Raw genomic sequence first — 19,878 nt, forward strand, 5'->3', positions numbered from 1 at the left:
TGCTATATGGCTGGAGAAAAATAAAGTTTTGGCTCTTGGAGAAGGAAAAAACAAAAAAATTGCTAAGAGGTGAATAGGTTAAATGATTGGCTCTGCCATGAAGCCCCGAGCGCCTGTATTTGAAGAGTCAATCTATGCTGGAAGAGTCCCTTTAATGGCAGTATGTCAGCACAAAATAACTGCTCAAACCAACCATGGGTGCTCTGTGCACTCTTGGTGTGCCCGAACACTTCATGCACCTTCTCTCCTACTTAATCAACAACTATCTCCACGCTCGCTCGTCTGGGTCTTCTAAGGTCAGAGGTGATAAACAAGGAAGAGGAGGAAAGAGGAGGTACACAGAGAGGGTGCACTGAACTGTTTGGCTATGTCAAGAGTGAACTGAGCGCTCTCTTTAAAGTCTCCAAATCATTTTACATTGGTTACTCACATAGAGAATAGCAATTGCATACTTCTTGAGTTTTAAAAATGTAGTTAAGGAGTTATAATTTCTACCATTACAGAACTGATAAAAAAAGTATAAATCGGTGCAGGTGTAACCACTGATGGCTCCACTAGGCCTAAAAATTGGGATCCCAAAATCTTATGTCATTGTGTTGGTCATACATGAGCACTACCGCTCCATTCACACAGGGAACATATTCCCATAATCAGTGCGGATTTATAACCATTACTATGATGGGTGATATGTGTTATGGGTTAATCTCTTTCAGATTTATCGAGCATTCTTTTTCCTTTTCATTGCAATGCATCAGTATTAACAGCATATTTAAACTTCTTCACTGGGGAGTTGTCACGTAACTGTGTGCTAACCAATAGATTGGATCTATTATGGGGAATCTGTCAGCAGGTTTTTGCTGGGAATCTGAAAGCAGCATAATGTAGGGGGGAGAGAGCTCTATTCCAGCGATATATTGCTTATTGGACTGTTTGGTGCCATTTTGATAGAATCCCTGTTTTCACAATTATAGACACAGCGGTGATCAGAATGCAGAGCTGGTTATAACCCCGCCCACACCCTTGATTGGCCGCTTCACGTGTACACCATCAGCATGTGCCTATCAGTGGTGTGGGCGGGGTTACACAGATTAACCCGATTGATTAGGACACCTACCCCAGTAATAATCTCCTGCTGAAAAAACATTGATTGTTACTGAAACTACAGGAAGCTGTTGAAGTGACATCCAAGGAATCAGGCTCTTTAAACCTACATTATGCTGCTCTCAGATAAACAACTGCTGACAGATTCCCTTTAACATGTTCACACCAGGTAGTCTATTCATAGTTTTATTCGCTGGAAAATTTCCTTGTTAATATTATAAAGGTGAACAAAACCTTTAAAGTTATATTTGGGCATAAGAGTTTGTATTTCTTCTTTGGTAAATGATGACAAATGGTTTCTTAAAATGAATGACAAATGCAAGTAGAGACATTTTCACATTATTCTTCAGCAAAATCCACCAGAAAAAAAAAGTCTCATTGACATGACATTTAGTGCGACATAGTAGCAAATATGCAGCACGCAGCTGGGTTCCTGCTGTTAACGGTACAAAGTTATGTACCCAGATAGCCAATTTCTCATTTTTGACTAGGAGTTCTTCTTCTAAAAATTCAATGGTATAAAAGACCTTTTTACAAATTTATGAGGAGCTAAACTTATAATAAATGACAAATTACACAATGTTCTCCTAAACAACCATTTTTTTGCTGGTATACCTTGCTACATTCGGACCTAGACAATGATAATATCCACGTTATCAATTGAGACAAATTGGAACATGGAAAAAGGTTGTATTAAAAAACAAACAAAAAAAACAGGTTAAAGCATAAATTAAAAAATAAAATTAAGAGCACAAACACATAAAAAAAACACATTATTTTAGTAGCAAACATTTTGACAAAGACAGCTTGAGGTGGGATTGATTTAAGCTAAACTGACAGCTCTATGCCAAGTTTCTCCTCAGGACATCAGCTGTCGGCACTCTTGTCTGTTTCTTTGGAGTGAATTGTATACATAAATGTTTGGTCAATGGTAAAGTCTGAAGGCAGGTTGCCTCGGTGCACTGCAATGTGCTCGCCCATGAGGTTCAAAGTGGAACTGTAGTGTCCACACACAGTACATCGGTACATTAGGGCCCCTGCATGTGTCTTCAAGTGGCACTTGATGGTAGAACGGCCTCGGAAGAACTTGTGACACACTTTGCACTGATATGGCTTTTCTCCAGTATGAATTCGACGGTGGTAATTAAACTCACTGGTGTGAGAAAAGCACTTTCCACAAACCTTACACGTATATTTGCTATGGACTGGTTGTCCAGTCACTGAATGATCGTCTACTGAAAAATCCTCTGGAACTTTTCTCTTTGCCATTGAAGCTTGAAGTTGTGTAAATTCAGAATATCCAGGACGATCCGCTGGATTACTACCACATCGATGCTGGCTCAGGTGCTGTCGGTAAGTTATTTCAGACTTGAAACCTTGGGAACAAAGATGACAGCGAAACAATGCTTCATCTAAGCTCTGGTGGACTGTCATATGTTTCTCCAGTAAGTGACGATCAAGGAAGCTACTAGCACAGACAGAACAGGAGAAGACAGATATAGACATGTGAGATAGGACATGCCACATAAGACCACAAAGTGTTAAGTGTCGCTGCTCACACAATCCACAGGACAGGTTCTTGGTGTTAAGGTGCTCCAAAGCATGAGAACGTACAGAATGAAAATCTCGTAACATGGTCCTATGACATGCACCACATGGCAACTCAGTTCCCATTGTTCCCACAAATGAATTCACCTCCCCGGGAAGAGGCTGACCTGGATGAACAATTATATTATGTTCTGATGTAACACCTTCTTGTCCTCTGTGAAGTGTGAGTTGCCACTGGCTGAAAAACTTGTCTTCACACATATCACAAGAGAAAAGAAAAATTCCAATATGCGATAAAACATGAGTAATCATAGCACCCCGGTCGTGGAAGCGAGCCTGACAGACTTTGCAACTACCGTTCCGCAGCTCTATATGTTCACGAGCATGTTGGCGGATATGCTGCAGGTTAGGCTCCAACACTTTCTTGCACACTTGGCATGGCATGGCTTTGCCACTTCGACTTTCTCCCTGACCAAATAATAACAGCTCATCTTCACTACCATCACTCAACTCGATGATTTCCCCAGATGGCCCTGAGTCTTCATCACCTGCTTCATCAAACTGTAACTCTTCCTCTTCTAATTCATCAAGGTGGAGGTCACCCATTGCTTCAAAACCCCCAGTAGATTCTTTAGAATTTCCACTAACAGAGGAGTCACCCGGAAAGTAACCAGTTTTGTTAAATTCACCATTTTGTTGAGTTTTATAAGGAGGGCAAGTACTTGTTGGAACAAATCCAGTGTTCACTGAGCAATGAGAGGACTGGAACCTCGCTGAGGTGCTCTGCTCTTCAGTTTTTGCTGGCAGTGGAAATTGTCCTGCTTGATTCACAGTTGCCTCTTGGTCTTCACCTTTGAACGAACAAATTCCATCTCCTGGTGTGTTAAAAGTTTTGTCTATAGGAAGGATGTGATTATCCAGCCCATTGCCCTTAGAATCCACTAGACTGGGTTCAACTGATGCGCCGGAACGTCCTTCACTAGAGGAAACTGAGCATTGATATTTCTGACCTGAGGAACCTTCAAGATCAGGAAACGTTGCATGACAAGCATTTATTAAGTCCTCCATGCCAAGCTTTTCAGCAACTTCATAGATGACTCCCACATTAATAAGGTCGGTAAATAGTTCTGAGGTGTAGATAAAGTTTAGAACTTTCTCAAAATTGGTTGCTGTGATGAAGTCCACCACATATGATCGAGCAACATCTAACTCAGTGTTTGAAAACAATTTTTGGAAATAAACGGTGGCAGAACCAAGCACAGCTTTATGAGCAGCAAAAGTCCGGTTTCCAACAACGATATTAACATCACATAGTGTCCCTGACAAACGGCACTTATTCAGTTCACGTAGCAGATTGCTGGGGTGGTCGCTGCTGTTTAGTTTGATTCGCATACCCATCTTTATATGTTAGAGTCAGGAGGTATGGCCTGTGCACAGCTTTCACACCTGGCTCTTTAATCGGATTACGTCTTCCACATACAGAGAGGCACCTCATCCCCGTTGTATTGAGCTGTGAGAATGTACCTGGAAAACACAAAGTGTGAGAATACATTACACATTGTAAAAACTGGCTTTTTTTAGATGGAATAGTAGAAGATGGCCTACTGCAAAAGTCCAAATAATATTCTATTTGGTGGAGCAAAGAAAAGTTAATTGCAACCTTATAAAAAAATTAAAAAACAATATGCTTGGAGACCATTTTCAGGCATATGGTATGTAAACAGATTTATGCAGGTTATACCCTCACACCTTAGACCCCAGTCCAGAGCCTCTCAACTAGCCAAATTAGTTCTCATGCTTCGCACTGACGAGGGCCAACAGCCCGAAACACCGTGTCTGCGAATTGAGATACTGATTTGGCTTTTATCCTAAGTCATATTGCGCAACTCGTTAAAGGGTTGATTGTGACTTGTAGGATCGCTACTTCCAACAGGTGACGCTATAGAGTTTAAGTCCTCTTTTTCTGTGGAGAGGCAATTTGTATATTGCAGACTATCTGACATCCATTACTTCCCGAATGTATGTTTGGTACACATTCATACTGACTAGCAAAAGTTCAAAAAAATATGATCCATCAAAAGCAGGGAACAAAGAACATCTATCACCTCCTGGACAACCTCAAAGTAAAATAAGATTAAATATAATCCTCTCTAAAAAAGCTACAATTAGGAAAATAAAAAAAGATCCTGACTTGATAAAAGCTTTGATTTTATAAAGGGAATCCTGTCACCAGGTTTTTGCTACACCAGAGATCATAATAATATAGGGGCAGAGTCCTTGATTCCACTGATCTGCCACTTTTTGAGCTGCTAAAATCTGTTTTGATCTGCTGCAGATCTAGCAGTTCTCTGAGCACATGTTGTGGATTTTGCTACAGATCCACAGTGGATTGGCCGCTACAGATTCGCAGATGTTTTCCATGCGGTTTACAGTACCATGTAACCTATGGAAAACCAAATCCGCAGTGCCCATGGTGGGGAAAATACCGCGCGGAAACGCTGCAGATTATTTTCCACAGCATGTCAATTTTTTTGCGGATTCCGCAGCGGTTTACACCTGCTCCTCAATAGGAATCCGCAGGTGTAAAACCGCAGGTGAAATCCGCACAAAAAAAATGGAGGTAATCCGCGGTTTTACTTGCGGATTTTTCAAAAACACTGCGGAAAAATCCGCACACGAATCCGCAATGTGTGCACATAGCCTAAAACCCCATGCTTGTTTTCCGCCCATGTGCAGGGTACACAGAAAGCTGACAATCAGTGTTGTGGGCGAGGTTATACAGACCTCTTGAATATGGAAGACTACCTGGTTTGAGTCTGCAGCATGGAAGAAGTGGAAAGGGACGAAGGATGGTTGCAGTCAGCAATCCTGTCAGCTTCAAAGCGATGCGTGCAGGTTCTAGAAACTGCAAGCAGAGAGTGTTTCTTGGCTGAGTAACCAGCCACTCTGACTGCAGGGTGGCCTGTACCCTAGGCAATGAGCTGCACACTGGAAAATTAAAAATTCTTCTATCTTTGAGAAAGGAATTTTACCCATTTAAGCATCACAATCTCTAACCGTTTAGAAGTATCCGTCTTCCTCTTAAAGTCATTGTTTAGATACAGCTATGTTTTCCTACCATAGAATGACCCTTTAGAAGCAGTGCTATCCTCTTCCTTTTGTTGGTCTACAGAATAAACACCTTTACTGAACATCATAAATAGCTATAAGGGACCTATAACAGCGTACATATAACCCTTATCAATTCTAATTTTATCAAAATATCTAAAAAGCACCTAGACAAAAACCTTGTCTATGAAAGTGATACAAAAAAAGTTCCAGACAAATACACAAATGTCTGAACCAATCAGACCTTGATCGTCCATAAATCCAGTAAACCAATACCAATATGATAAACAGGTCTCGTCTTTTTGCATGATTCACGATATATAAAGATAACATTTAACCACGTAACCACCGATTGACCAAACCGCTGCACGGCCAGCTCTACCCTCACCTACTGTATCCTCACCCATCCCTTGTAGATTGTGAGCCCTCGCGGGCAGGGTCCTCTCTCCTCCTGTACCAGTTGTGACTTGTATTTTTCAAGATTATTGTACTTGTTTTATTATGTATACCCCTCCTCACATGTAAAGCGCCATGGAATAAATGGCGCTATAATAATAAATAATAATAATAATAATAACATTTAGTCAAATTGCTAAGAGACAGGTGTACTTCATTGGTTCTATGGATCAATAAAAAATTCAAGGTCATACCACAAGTAGTCTATACAGCCCAGAGATATCCTCAAGAGGCAGTGATGTGTAAGTAATTTTCATCCTACAAGCATAAAAATGATAAGTGATTTATGCCTTATAAGATATTAAGTGTTGTTCTGCTTTGAGAAACTTCCATCGTTTAGACAGTATTTGACCGTCTAGCTTAGGTCTCCGTAGTATAAAAGGTCTAACCAGCGAAGTGAGGGAAATCCGTTGTGGAGCGAGGACGCCAACACCTCATAATTTTCGCTGCCTGGCAGGCCATGTACAGTGGATATCTTAGGGCCTTTCTGCAGCCAACAACACTGTTGACCACCATCTCCTACTCTCTAGGCTCCAGTCACTAGGCATTAAGGATACTGCCCTCTCCTCTCCTGGTTCTCCTCCTATCTTTCTGCCTGCTCCTTCAGTGTTCTGTTCTCTGGCTCCACTTCATCTCCTCTTCCGCTCTCTGTCGGGTTACCTCATGGCTCAGTCCTTGACCCACTTCTCTTCTCTCTCTACAAGACCCAAATTGGACAGACCATCAGATTTGTCTTTCAGTACCATCTTTATGCCGATGACACTACTATACATGTCATCCATTGACCTTATCCCCGCTGTACTACAGAGCGCCAGTGTCTCCTAAATCATATCCGCTCTCTATCTGAAACTCAACCTCTCCATAACTGAACTTCTTCCGCTCCCGCAGTCTACTAACCTCCCTAAATCTGACATTTCATCTACATGGGTGGAACCATAATAATACCCCGGCAGTAGTCACGCTGTCTGGGTGTTATGTTTGACTCCGATCTCTCCTTCACATCCCATATACAATATCTTGCCCGCTCATGCCGCTTACACCTAAAGAACATCTCTAGAATCCGCCCTTTTATCACCATGTAAACAACAAAAACCCTCACTGTCGCCCTGATGCACTCCCGACTGGACTACTGCAATGCTCTATTAGTTAGTCTCCCCCTAACTCAACTTTCCCCTCTCCAGTCTATCCTTAATGCAGCAGCCAGGGTTGTCCATCTAGCTAATCGGTATTCAGATGCATCCTCTCTTCACCAGTCGTTACACTGGCTACCATTCATTATAGGATCCAATTCAAAGTACTTGTTCTCACCCACAAAGCTCTCCACAGTGCGGCACCCCCTTACATCTCCTCCCTCATTTCGGTCTATCGGCCTAGCCGACCGCTGCGCTCTGCAAATGACTTTCGACTAACCTGTGCACTGATCCGTACCTCCCACTCCCGACTCCAAGACTTCTCCCGCACGGCGCCAATCCTCTGGAATGCTCTACACCAAATTAGGACCATCCACAATTTGCATAGTTTTAGGCGCTCCCTTAAAACACATTTGTTCAGAGCGGCCTACCACGTTCCCTATTAAAAGCCATTTTATGTGTAAGTGTGCATGTGTAGCCCATTCACTATCTCCATCAATCACCCACTCCCTCAAGATGACTGGACCATCATTGTAAATACACACCTGTGCTTTGTATCTCCCCCACTTCACTGTAGATTGTAAGCGCTCACGAGCAGTGTTGTCTAATTTTGATTCAATTATTGTATTGTTAACGTTGTTACCTATGACTTGCGTTTGAAACTGTTAAACTGTAATGTGCTGCAGAATATGTTGGCGCTATATAAATATTATTATTATTATCATTATTATGGCTGTATTGGCTACTTGTGGTATGACCTAGGATTTTATATTGCTCCATAGAACCAATGAAGTACACCTATCCCTCTTAGCAAAATATTATCGTTACATAGTGTGAATCATGCAAGAAGAGGAGTCCTGTTTATCATATTAGGTGTTGTTTTACTAGACTAATAAATGATAAATGACTATGGTCTGAAAGTTTCAGACATTTATATATTTGCCTGTCTTCTATTACTTTTCTGTGTTTTTGTATCACTTTTATACACAAGGGTTTTTTCTAAGTGCTTTATAGATATATTAATACAATTTGAATGTTTAAGAGTTATATGTATGCTGGTCTACAGAATACACAACCACTGCAGAACAGAAAGACATTTTACTACAAGGCTGAAATGTAACAATATTCAGAGCAAAATAAAGTTTTTACTCCCAGGTGAAGAGAGATAATAAAAAAAAGTGTTCACCCGATTTACCGTAATCTAATTTACGCCTCATTGGAATGAAATAATGACCATATATACTCGTGTATAAGCCGAGTTTTTTCAGCACATTTTTTGTGCTGAAAACGCTCCCTCGGAATATACACGAGTCATTGTCCCAGAAAGACGGCGGGAGAGCAGCGGAGAAGCGGGTCACTGAGGTAGGAGCCGGAGGCTGAGGCTAAAGCCTGTACCCGATGCTAAAGAGAAATTAATATTCACTGCACTGGCAGCGAATATTCATTTCTCTTATAGCGCACACAGTTAAAGGAGCCGGGCTATCACGGGTGCCCGCTCATTAAAGTAATGAATATCCACCTCTCTCCACTCCCATAGGCATGGAGAGAGGTGAATATTCATTACTTAAATGAGCGGGGACATTTGATCACCAGGCCGCAGGAGCTGCTGCCACCGGAACGAAATGATGCGAAAGCACGCAGGGAAGTCAAGTAGGATGTTATTTTTTTTTTATAGGAGCCATGCATACAAGGTCGGGGAGCCATGCATACAAGGACGGGGAGCCAAGCATACAAGGAGAGGGACAGTGAGCCATGCATACAAGGACGGAGACAGCGACCCATACATACAAGGATGGGGACGGAGAGCCATGCATACAAGGACATGGAAGGAGAGCCATGCATACAAACACATGGAAGGAGAGCCATGCATACAAGGACATGGAAGGAGAGCCATGCATACAAGGACACGGAAGGAGAGCCATGCATACAAGGACACGGAAGGAGAGCCATGCATACAAGGACAGGGACGGGGAGCCATGCATACAAGGACAGGGACGGGGAGCCATGCATACAAGGACAGGGACGGGGAGCCATGCATACAAGGACAGGGACGGGGAGCCATGCATACAAGGACAGGGACGGGGAGCCATGCATACAAGGACAGGGACGGGGAGCCATGCATACAAGGACAGGGACGGGGAGCCATGCATACGCACTATCCAAGAGAAATAAACAAATTCACTAACAATACATATTTCAGAAAAATCTCAGCTTCATTTAATTTCACTTCTTGTGTTTATTTTGTCAGAATTTATAAAATTCTTTTTAAGATAATTTTCTTGCATACATAATTCTAGAAATCTGAAGAGACTGCTGAGGTTCTCGAGTTCAAGAACACTAAACTTTCAGGAACAGTGTCCTTAAAATAAAGAATCAAAATTGCTAGTTACTGGAAAAACTCCAAGTGCCCCTCACTGCCCGAGGTCGTATCACTGATCAACGAAAATTGCCTATCAGAAAAAATAATCGCTACATCTAATAATAATATAGCTCAATTTCAGAAAAAATGGAACAATTGGTTATCTTTCCGTTTAAATACCGTTCTTAAATAACTTTGCAGATTTGCATATAGAGAATGTGATTGGATAGTTATTGTAATGTCACCATTTCCCCTATCCTCTTCCCTTCCCTAATCCCCATAACGTTGTGTTAATTATTAAGAATTTAATGTCAATAAGATGTAATGCTTGACACAACTTGTAAATAAATAAAAATGTATGTTTCAAAAAAAATAAAAATAAAAGTAAACATAGCAAATGGGACCGGTGTACAATATATAACCTTTGGGAATAAACAAGCTAGAAAAGGCAACCATTATGGCTAAATAGAGCTGTAAGAAGCAAAGAAATTACAACACTAAAGCATTTAGAGATCTAAAAGAAGGTAGGGACAAGGCATTTCATTGCCAAAGAAAGTAAAAATAATCTAAAAATATTCACCTTAAACAATAAGAAATTCAAAAATGATAGTGTTGGCCTCCTCACAAATAGTCTGGGTGAAATGTGGAAGAGGAAGAAAAGGTCACTCTACAAAATTTGCACAAGAAAATCTCTTGACAGGCGACATGATCATGGATATTATAAATTTTCCATAAAAAAATGTTGCCTGCTTAATCCAGCCGGAAGTACAGTTCCACATCAAAAACAGCAAAGTTAGACTACGTTCACACTTGCGTACCGGGGCTTTGTAGACGGCTGCATACTTCTTCCCTGAAGTTCCGCCCACTTCCGCACTTCTTTTGGTAAGGTCCGTCTACTTCTGCTTGCGTCCTGCGTACCTATCTTTAACATTGGGTATGCAGGACATGCAGATGCATCGTTTTGACATGCCCGCCGACTGCACGGGAAAGCGTTGAGTCCCTGTGCGGTTGGCGGGCGCATCAAAACGATGCATCTGTATACATCCGCATGTCCTGCATACCCAATGTTAAAGATAGGTACGCAGGACGCAAGCAGAAGTAGGCAGACCTAGACGGAAGAAGTGCAGAAGTGGGTGGAGCTTCAGGGAGGAAGTACACAGCTGTCCGCAAAGCCCCGGTACCCAAGTGTGAACATAGCCTTAGACAAATCACAGGGCTTGGATGGCACACACTTCCAAGTACCGCAGGAAATAAGTGGGCTAACAATTGGATCAGGAATAGGAAACAGAAGGTAGTTATTAATGGAACACACTTTGATTGGGACACAGTTAATTGTGGTGTAACTCAGGGGTCAGTATTGGGCCCTCTGCTTTTTAAAAAAATGTATTGACCTTGTAGAGGACTTATTTACCGATATACTAAACTTTGCAAGATAAAGCAAAAAAGGATAATTTGTCAAACCTTTTTGTAAACTTGAGCTGAGCAAGGCAATTGAAGATTAATGTAAAATACCTTAAATGTAAGGTCATGCACTTGGGTAAAAGAAATATATAATTATGGCCTAAATGCTAAAAGACCAATGACAGGCAATTGGTAGAAAGCCAAAAAAAACAAACAATGGAATGCTTTAAAAAATGACAAGGGGAAGCTCTCATTCTGTTATCTAGACTCCTGATAAGGTGACTTTCACAAATTCAATATTCGGTCAATATTTTACATCAGTATTTGTAAGCCAAAAATCTGGAGTGGGTGAAAAATGCAGGAGGGGTGCACGTGTTTCTATTACATTTCCCTCTGATTGCTCCACTCCTGGTTTTGGCTTACAAATACCGATGTAAAATACTGACCAAATACTGAACATGTGAACATGACCTAATAGAGGTTTCTCTGCAGAGCACAGGGAGCGTGGCTATGTCTCCTCCTCTCAGACTGGCTGTTACCCACAGTGGGGACTTCACACTGGTGTCTGATGTAACATCCTAGACGTGAGGGGGGAGCAGTGAGGAGCAGTGAGGAGCAGCTCCTGTCACACTGAATTACAAGTGTTATAATGATAATAGAACTGCACAGGCATCTCATCTTTATAGTTTATGAGGGCAGGGACAGTGCAAACATTTTTTATCTCACCGCTGTACCTCATTAAGGCTACGTTCAGATTTGCGTTGTGCGCCGCTGCGTCGGCGACGCAACGCACAACGCAAATAAAAACGCACCAAAACGCACGCAAAAACGCTCCGTTTTGCGACGCATGCGTCCTTTTTTGCCGAAATTTGGACGCAAGAAAAATGCAACTTGTTGCATTTTCCGCGCCCGACGCTTGCGGCCAAAAAAACACATGCGTCGCACAACGCAGCACAACGCATGTCCATGCGCCCCCCATGTTAAATATAGGGGCGCATGACGCATGCGTTGCCGCAGCGTTTCCCGACACAGCGTCGGGAAACGCTAATGTGAACGTTGCCTAACTCTATAATCCAGATTATATAATTGAGGGGCAGTATTCAAGGGCTAGGAGTTTTTAGAAATCTCAGAAACACCAACATAACTCCTCCCCAGGGCGCCTCCGATTGGACGGGTGTCATGGAAGGGGTGTTTATCATTTAAGTTTTTCAGTCTGAATTTCCATAAGGGATATGTGACTGATCATGTTTTAAATTCTATCTACAATTCTTTGTTACTGTCTCTCCATGGAATACATAACACATGGATGCTAACCTTTTATTAACATGCTGTATTTATTGAAATGTATATATCATTGATTACCACTTCAGTCGCTGTTTAACCCCTTACCAGCATCGGACGTACTATACCGTCCGATGCCGGCTCCCCTGCTTTGATGCAGGGCTCCGCGGTGAGCCCGCACCAAAGCCGGGACATGTCAGCTGTTTTGAACAGCTGACATGTGCCCGTAATAGGCGCGGGCAGAATCGCGATCTGCCCGCATCTATTAACTAGTTAAATGCCGCTGTCAAACGCAGACAGCGGCATTTAACTACCGCTTCCGGCCGGGCGGCCGGAAATGACGTCATCGCCGACCCCCGTCACATGTCCGGGGGTCGGCGATGCGTCTCCATTGTAGCCATAGAGGTCCTTGAGACCTCTATGGTTACTGATTGCCCGTCGCTGTGAGCGCCACCCTGTGGTCGGCGCTCACAGCACACGTGCAATTCTGCTACATAGCAGCGAACAGCAGATCGCTGCTATGTAGCAGAGCCGATCGTGCTGTGCCTGCTTCTAGCCTCCCATGGAGGCTATTGAAGCATGGCAAAAGTTAAAAAAAAAAGTTTAAAAAAATGTGAAAAAAATAAAAAAAACATAAAAGTTTAAATCACCCCCCTTTCGCCCCAATCAAAATAAATCAATAAAAAAAATATCAAATCTACGCATATTTGGTATCGCCGCGCTCAGAATTGCCCGATCTATCAAATAAAAAAAAGTATTAACCTGATCGCTAAACAGCGTAGCAGGAAAAAAACTCGAAACGCCAGAATTACGTTTTTTTGGTCGCCGCGACATTGCATTAAAATCCAATAACGGGCGATCAAAAGAACGTATCTGCACCGAAATGCTATCATTAAAAACGTCATCTCGGCACGCAAAAAATAAGCCCTCAACCGACCCCAGATCACGAAAAATGGAGACGCTACGAGTATCGGAAAATGGCGCAATTTTTTTATTTTTTTTTAGCAAAGTTTGGAATTTTTTTTCACCACTTAGATAAAAAATAACCTAGTCATGTTTGGTGTCTATGAACTCGTAATGACCTGGAGAATCATAATGGCAGGTCAGTTTTAGCATTTAGTGAACCTAGCAAAAAAGCCAAACAAAAAACCAATGTGGGATTGCACTTTTTTTGCAATTTCACCGCACTTGGAATTTTTTTCCCGTTTTCTAGTACACGACATGCTAAAACCAATGATGTCGTTCAAAAGTACAACTCGTCCCGCAAAAAATAAGCCCTCACATGGCCAAATTGACGGAAAAATAAAAAAGTTATGGCTCTGGGAAGGAGGGGAGCGAAAAACGAACACGGAAAAACGAAAAATCCCCCGGTCATGAAGGGGTTAAATTTGCCTGTTTATTTCAGCTTTTCATTGTATTTTTTTTATAAAAAAAAATGTTGTGGGCAGCACGGTGGCGCAGTGGTTAGCACAGCAGCCTTGCAGCGCTGGAGACATGAGTTCAAATCCCACCAAGGACAACATCTGCAAAGAGTTTGTATGTTCTCCCCGTGTTTGCGTGGGTTTTCTCTGGGCACTCCGGTTTCCTCCCACATTCCAAAGACATACTGATAGGGAATTTAAATTGTGAGCCCCATCGGGGACAGTGATGATAATGTGTTCGAACTGTAAAGCGCTGCGGAATATGTTAGCGCTATATAAAAATAAATATTATTGTAATATATTTAAGATTCAATTTTATTTAAATTCATTTGGGTAGTTTTATGTTGTTGGTGTTTTTATAATCCAGATGCTAACTACTGCATGTACCGTATTTTTTGGACTATAAGACGCACCGTACCATAAGACGCACCCCAAATTTGGGGTGAAAATTGCAGAAAAAAAGATTTTTTATAAGATGCGGGTCCGTCTTATTGTCCGAATTTAAGATATCTTACCTGAGGGCGGGCGGTGGTAGAGCAGGGTCACAGGAGGCATGTAAGCAGAGGTGCGTTGATGCTGAGGCGCGGTGGTCGGTACGGCGTGCACTTGAGCAGGGTCCCTTCCTGCTTAGGTGGGTGACGCCATGGCCTGGTGTCCATGGGGGGTTGCAGCAGTACTGTGGCAGCGGCAGATGTGCGGTCACTTCCTCAGGTGAGGTGATGCCGCGGCCCAATATCCAAGGTGAGAAGCAGAGCTGTGTTAATCACCAGTTTCTCGGTGGCGGCGGCCATCTTCCTGAGGCCGAGATCTCAATCTGCAAACTCGGCTTCAGGAAAATGGCCGCCACTATCTCAATCTGCGTATGCGCGGCCTCAGGAAGATGGCTGTCGCCACCGAGAAAGCCATGATTCACCCAGCTCTGCTGCTCGCCTTGGATACCGGGCCGCAGCGTCACCTCACCTGTGGAAGGGACCCTGCTCACGCCACACCGCTCACCACGCCTCATCATCCCCGCACCTTTGCCACCGCCACACTGCCAGTAAGCCTGCATTCCAACTGTAAGACCCACCCCCCATTTTCCTCACAATTTTTTTCTTATTGTCGGAAAAATACGGTATAACAGCACAAATTAAAACTGCATCAAATACAAACGCACAACAAAAATTCAGACATCTGGTACAGTTCTTGTCCAATCTGTACTATAAAATATGCTGACCATTTCTCCAACGGTACCGGTTACACGCTGCTTTCATACTTATAACACTAGAAAAGAATGTCCTGGCAGATGGAAACAAACAAAAAAACAAACAGTATTTAGCCGAGCATAACTTGGGTGCTATTTTGCGCTACTACAGATACTACAGATCCAGCTCCAAGTTCGAAACAACTCCAATTTTCATGAAACACGTGAGGTTTAGAAAACACAGGATTAGAAAGGCACCTGTAAGAGTATGTGCAGACAATCCGAAAGTGGTAATGCTTTGGACAAATGTTCCCTGCGCCCAAAGCACTGACGTCTATTGAACGCAGGAGAATCCGCATGTGTTCACTGAATCGTGCAGATTCAACGTGTCCAATTCATTCTATGGGTGAAATTTCTCTTGCTGAGACTAGTGCCTTCACAAGAGAAATTGACATGCTGCGGTCTGGAGAGACGCACCGCATGCCTGTCTCTGCGGGTGCCTGTTGACGTATAGTGGGCATGAGATTTCTTGAAATCCCATCCACTATGCTGTAACATCTGGACCCTGCGTGTTGGACGCTGCACAAGTACACTGCGTCCAACCCGCAGCGTATATTGATTACTTGCACATACCCTAACACAACAATCTGAAAATGGCCTTCGTGAAGGCAGTATATTACGTTGAGAGATTTAGGATTATGGTTAGTGTCGGTTATAGGGCCCGAAAAATAATATGCCTTTACAGTCCTCAAATTAATTTGTATATAAAAATATTTGCAGTTTTGGCATTTCTCCAGCTTGTGTATCTGCGAGTGCAGACCGATGCCAATTATTGCTTAGAATCGCTACTTGATACAAACTTGCATGAAGGTTGTGGTGAACAATTCCCACAGTGTCTAAAATGTAGTGTGGTGTCTTGAGTGTGAGAACACAAGCTCATGTTTGTTAGAGTTATGGCGTTGTTCTGTCTAGGTGAAAGTATACATTGAATACATTTTTTAACAAAAGAATTCCTATTTGCGTCACATGTATGCGAAAATATACAGGGTTGTCAACAGCAGCCAATACAGACGACAGAAATCCGAGACAATGGTCACAGATGTGCAACACCGCTCCATTCACATTAGGACACAGCTATTTCTCAATGTGACTAGAGAGCTACTGTGCACCACTGACCACTACTGCATTCATCGTCTATGGGAGTGATGGTGACTACTGCTCACTTAGATCCACAGTGAAACAGTAATCACATTCACAACAGTGATCTCCATTCACATGGGACTTTGGGTGTCCAACTGCTCTTACCCTCACAGACACCAAGAAAAGTGAGTCTCAAATATTTATTGACTATCCTGTTAAAAGACGATAAATGTTTTCTGTGATAACACTTTTAAAAGGAACGGTCCATATGTCTGTGCTGCAATTCCCGATGCAAATGGTGACAGATGCTGCTTCCAGCTTTGTGTCTGGTATGGGCTCCTCAGCGCTAGAACATACAAACTTGAAAAACGAAATTTGAACTGCACCAGAAATATGAAAAATGAGAGCGTTCAGCGCATAAAAATGGCCAACTTTATGTGCACCTGGTAGCCCCTCCACGGCATCTCTCTTATACCAGGTCCTACACTTGCCTTACCTCGCTGAGAATAAACGTCTCCATCTGAATGGGTACATGTGAAACCTCTTCCTAGACTAAAATTCTCTCTCTCTATGGAGGGGTATTGGACCTGCTGCAATTAAAACACCTGTGGCTAGGAGGCGGAGTGCACGATCAGAAAGCTAGAGAATACATTTCAAAAACCTGACCGGCACATCCAAACATAGACTCAGTGTGAACAGGTGCTGAACCTGTGAACAGGAGCTGCGATGCTGCTGCTGAACTAAAATATTTCACAGTGTCCACACCACCCAAGACATCTTCAGTGAGGGCGGTGATGTAAGAAACTAGTGAGTAACTGCAGCGCTACTCATTACATCCTGTTCCAGGAGATGTGATGGGAGGCTGCAGGGAGTGAGTGCAGCTCCAGCCTCCTGTGATGTCCTCTTTGAGACTCCTCATAAAACAAAACATCACAGGAAGTGCAGTAAATAAACATTTAAAGTATTAAGTATTAAATTAGGAAAGTTTTGGGGTATTGTGTAATAAAAGATATTACAATAGTGGTTATAGTGGAAACTTACACTGCTCAAAAACATAAAGGGAACACAAACAACAGAATATAACTCCAAGTAAATCAACCATCTGTGAAATCAAACTGTCCTCTTAGGAAGCAACGCTGGCAATCAATTTCACATTCTGTTGTGCAAATGGAATAGACAATAGATGGAAATTATTGGCAATTATCAAGACACACTCAATAAAGGAGTGGTTCTGCAGGTGGGGACCACAGACCACATCTCAGTACCAATGCTTTCTAGCTGATGTTTTGGTCACTTTTGAATGTTGGTTGTGCTTTCACATTCATGGCAGCACGAGACGGACTCTACAACCCACAAAAGCGGCTCAGGTAGTGTAGCTCATCCAGGATGGCACATCAATGCGAGCTGTGTCAAGGTTTGCTGTGTCTGTCAGCGTAGTGTCCAGAGGCTGGAGGTGCAACTAGGAGACAGGCCAGGACACCAGGAGAAGTGGAGGGGGCCGTAGGAGGGCAACAACACAGCAGCAGGACCGCTCAGCCTTTGTGCAAGGAGGAACAGGAGGAGCACTGCCAGAGCCCTGCAAAATGACTTCCAGCAGGCCACAAATGTGCATGTGTCTGCACAAACGGTTAGAAACCGACTCCATGAGGATGGTCTGAGTGCCCACAGCCCAACACCGTGCAGGACGCTTGGCATTTGCCACAGAACACCAGGATTGGCATTTGGCAAACTCGCCACTGGTGCCCTGTGCTCTTCAGATGAAAGCAGGTTCACACTGAGCACGTGACAGAGTCTGGAGACGCCGTGGACAGCGATCTGCTGCCTGCAACATCCTTCAGTATGACCGGTTTGGCAGTGGGTCAGTAATGGTGTGGGGTGGCATTTCTTTGAAGGGCCGCACAGCCCTCCATGTGCTCGCCAGAGGTAGCCTGACTGTCATTAGGGACCGACATGAGATCCTCAGGCCCCTTGTGAGACCATATGCTGGTGCCGTTGGATTCCTCCTAATGCAGGACAATGCCAGACCTCATGTGGCTGGAGTGTGTCAGCAGTTCCTGCAAGATGAAGGCGTCAAAGCTATGGACTGGCCCGCCCGTTCCCCAGACCTGAATCCGATTGAACACATCTGGGACATCATGTCTCGCACCATCCACTGTCACGTTGAACCACTGGGTGCTTTAGTCCAGGTGTGGGAGGAGATTCCCCAGACCATCCGCCCCATAATCAGGAGCATGCCCAGGCGTTGTAGGGAGGTCATACAGGCATGTGGAGGCCACACACACTACTGAGCATCATTTGCCTTTCTTAAGGCATTTCCACTGAATTTGGATCAGCCTGTAACTTCATTTTCCACTTTGATTTTGAACATCATTCCAACTCCAGACCCCCGTGGGATATTAGTTGTGATTTATGTTGATCATTTTTAGGTTTCATTGTTCTCAACACATTCCACTATGTAATGAATAATGATTTACAACTGAAATATTTCATTCAGTGATATCTACGATGTGGGATTCTAGTGTTCCCTTTATTTTTTTGAGCAGTGTAGTAATTAGGAAACCCATTCTACGTGCTGAACCACCCCGTTAAAAACAGGGCTGTGGAGTCGGAGTTGTGGAGTCAGTGTCCATTTTGGCGGAGTCAGAATAGAATGGACAGATATTGGGTACAGCAGTACAAAGCAGGATGTGCTATAAATGTTTCCATAAGAATTTGGGAAAGTTATGAAATGTCTGTTATATTTCTGATCTAAGGATCTCGGCTTTTAGTTGAGATGAATCTGTGCTGCACTTTATGTACATGCTCAGTAGTGACCAGTGCTGAGGAGTCGGAGGTTTGGCTTACTGCCCCCACAGAGCTGGTAAAAAAGGGCACGAGAAAGCAGAAAACGCACGTCAGTGGCTGCAGCGATCTGGACTCACTATGCGGAAGCTATTGTTTGGGTGTTATGGGCTGATGTGAAATGACACATGGATACCTTGCACCTTTATTTTGATTTTTCCATGTGCACCCCTATAGTTATCCACCCATCTCTCACCATTTTTGACCCTACAGCCATCCCCTGCCTACCTGCTTGTCTCCTCCATCTGTGTGTATTATGGATCTGTCTAAACCTGGTTTTATTATTAAAGATTACCTTGTATCTATGTAGCTGTGGTTTGTTGCTACTCCGTTTTTCACTAGTGTAAACCTGTAGGAAGCCCTATAGTGAATATACATTACATATAACACATAGCAGTCCCTGGGCATGCTCGGGCTTGTAGTCCGCCAGCAGCTCACGCCCACAGTGTAGTAGCGGTGCACAGCTCAGGACAGAGGCTTCATCTCCGGGCGCAGATGTAAACAGACTCCCGGGCACGGTGCCCTTCTCACAGAGGCTCTCACACCGCTGCTGTACTTGTGTACAGTGGAGCGGACACGAATAACCGGGGAATCTTACCGAAAACTCCTCGGTGCCTCACCGGCCGGATAACACAAAGGCAGCTCGGTGGATCCGGCCTCCGTACAAAAACGAGAGCACCGAGCTCCGAAACAAGAGCGCCATCATCCAGCGACCTACGGGGCGTCAGAGAGAACAGCTCCATCTAGTGTGTGGAGGCTGCGCTACAGGCGCTCCGCGGTCGCCTCTCCCGGTGTGTTCTCACACATAGGTCATTCATGTCCTGCACCTAACGCCAGGAGAGAAGCTGCCCGGGAAAGTGTTACATCATGGCAGCTGTGATAGCAACTATCATATTGCCCCATATTATT

At 43.5% G+C, this 19,878-nt stretch overlaps 1 protein-coding gene across 1 annotated transcript; it reads right to left on the bottom strand.

The window, feature by feature from the left end:
* Positions 1-1,344: 1,344 nt before the first annotated feature.
* ZBTB39 (zinc finger and BTB domain containing 39) lies at positions 1,345-19,673 on the bottom strand. Its single transcript, XM_069758529.1, has 2 exons — positions 19,568-19,673; positions 1,345-4,173 (listed from the first exon to the last, which is right to left on the bottom strand). The coding sequence occupies exon 2, from the start codon at positions 4,045-4,047 to the stop codon at positions 1,969-1,971; it is 2,079 nt and encodes a 692-aa protein (XP_069614630.1). The 5' UTR covers positions 4,048-4,173; positions 19,568-19,673; the 3' UTR covers positions 1,345-1,968.
* Between the last annotated feature and the right edge of the window lie 205 nt (positions 19,674-19,878).

The sequence above is a fragment of the Ranitomeya imitator genome, chromosome 3, assembly GCF_032444005.1.
Source record: "Ranitomeya imitator isolate aRanImi1 chromosome 3, aRanImi1.pri, whole genome shotgun sequence".
NCBI classification, from domain to species: Eukaryota; Metazoa; Chordata; class Amphibia; order Anura; family Dendrobatidae; genus Ranitomeya; species Ranitomeya imitator.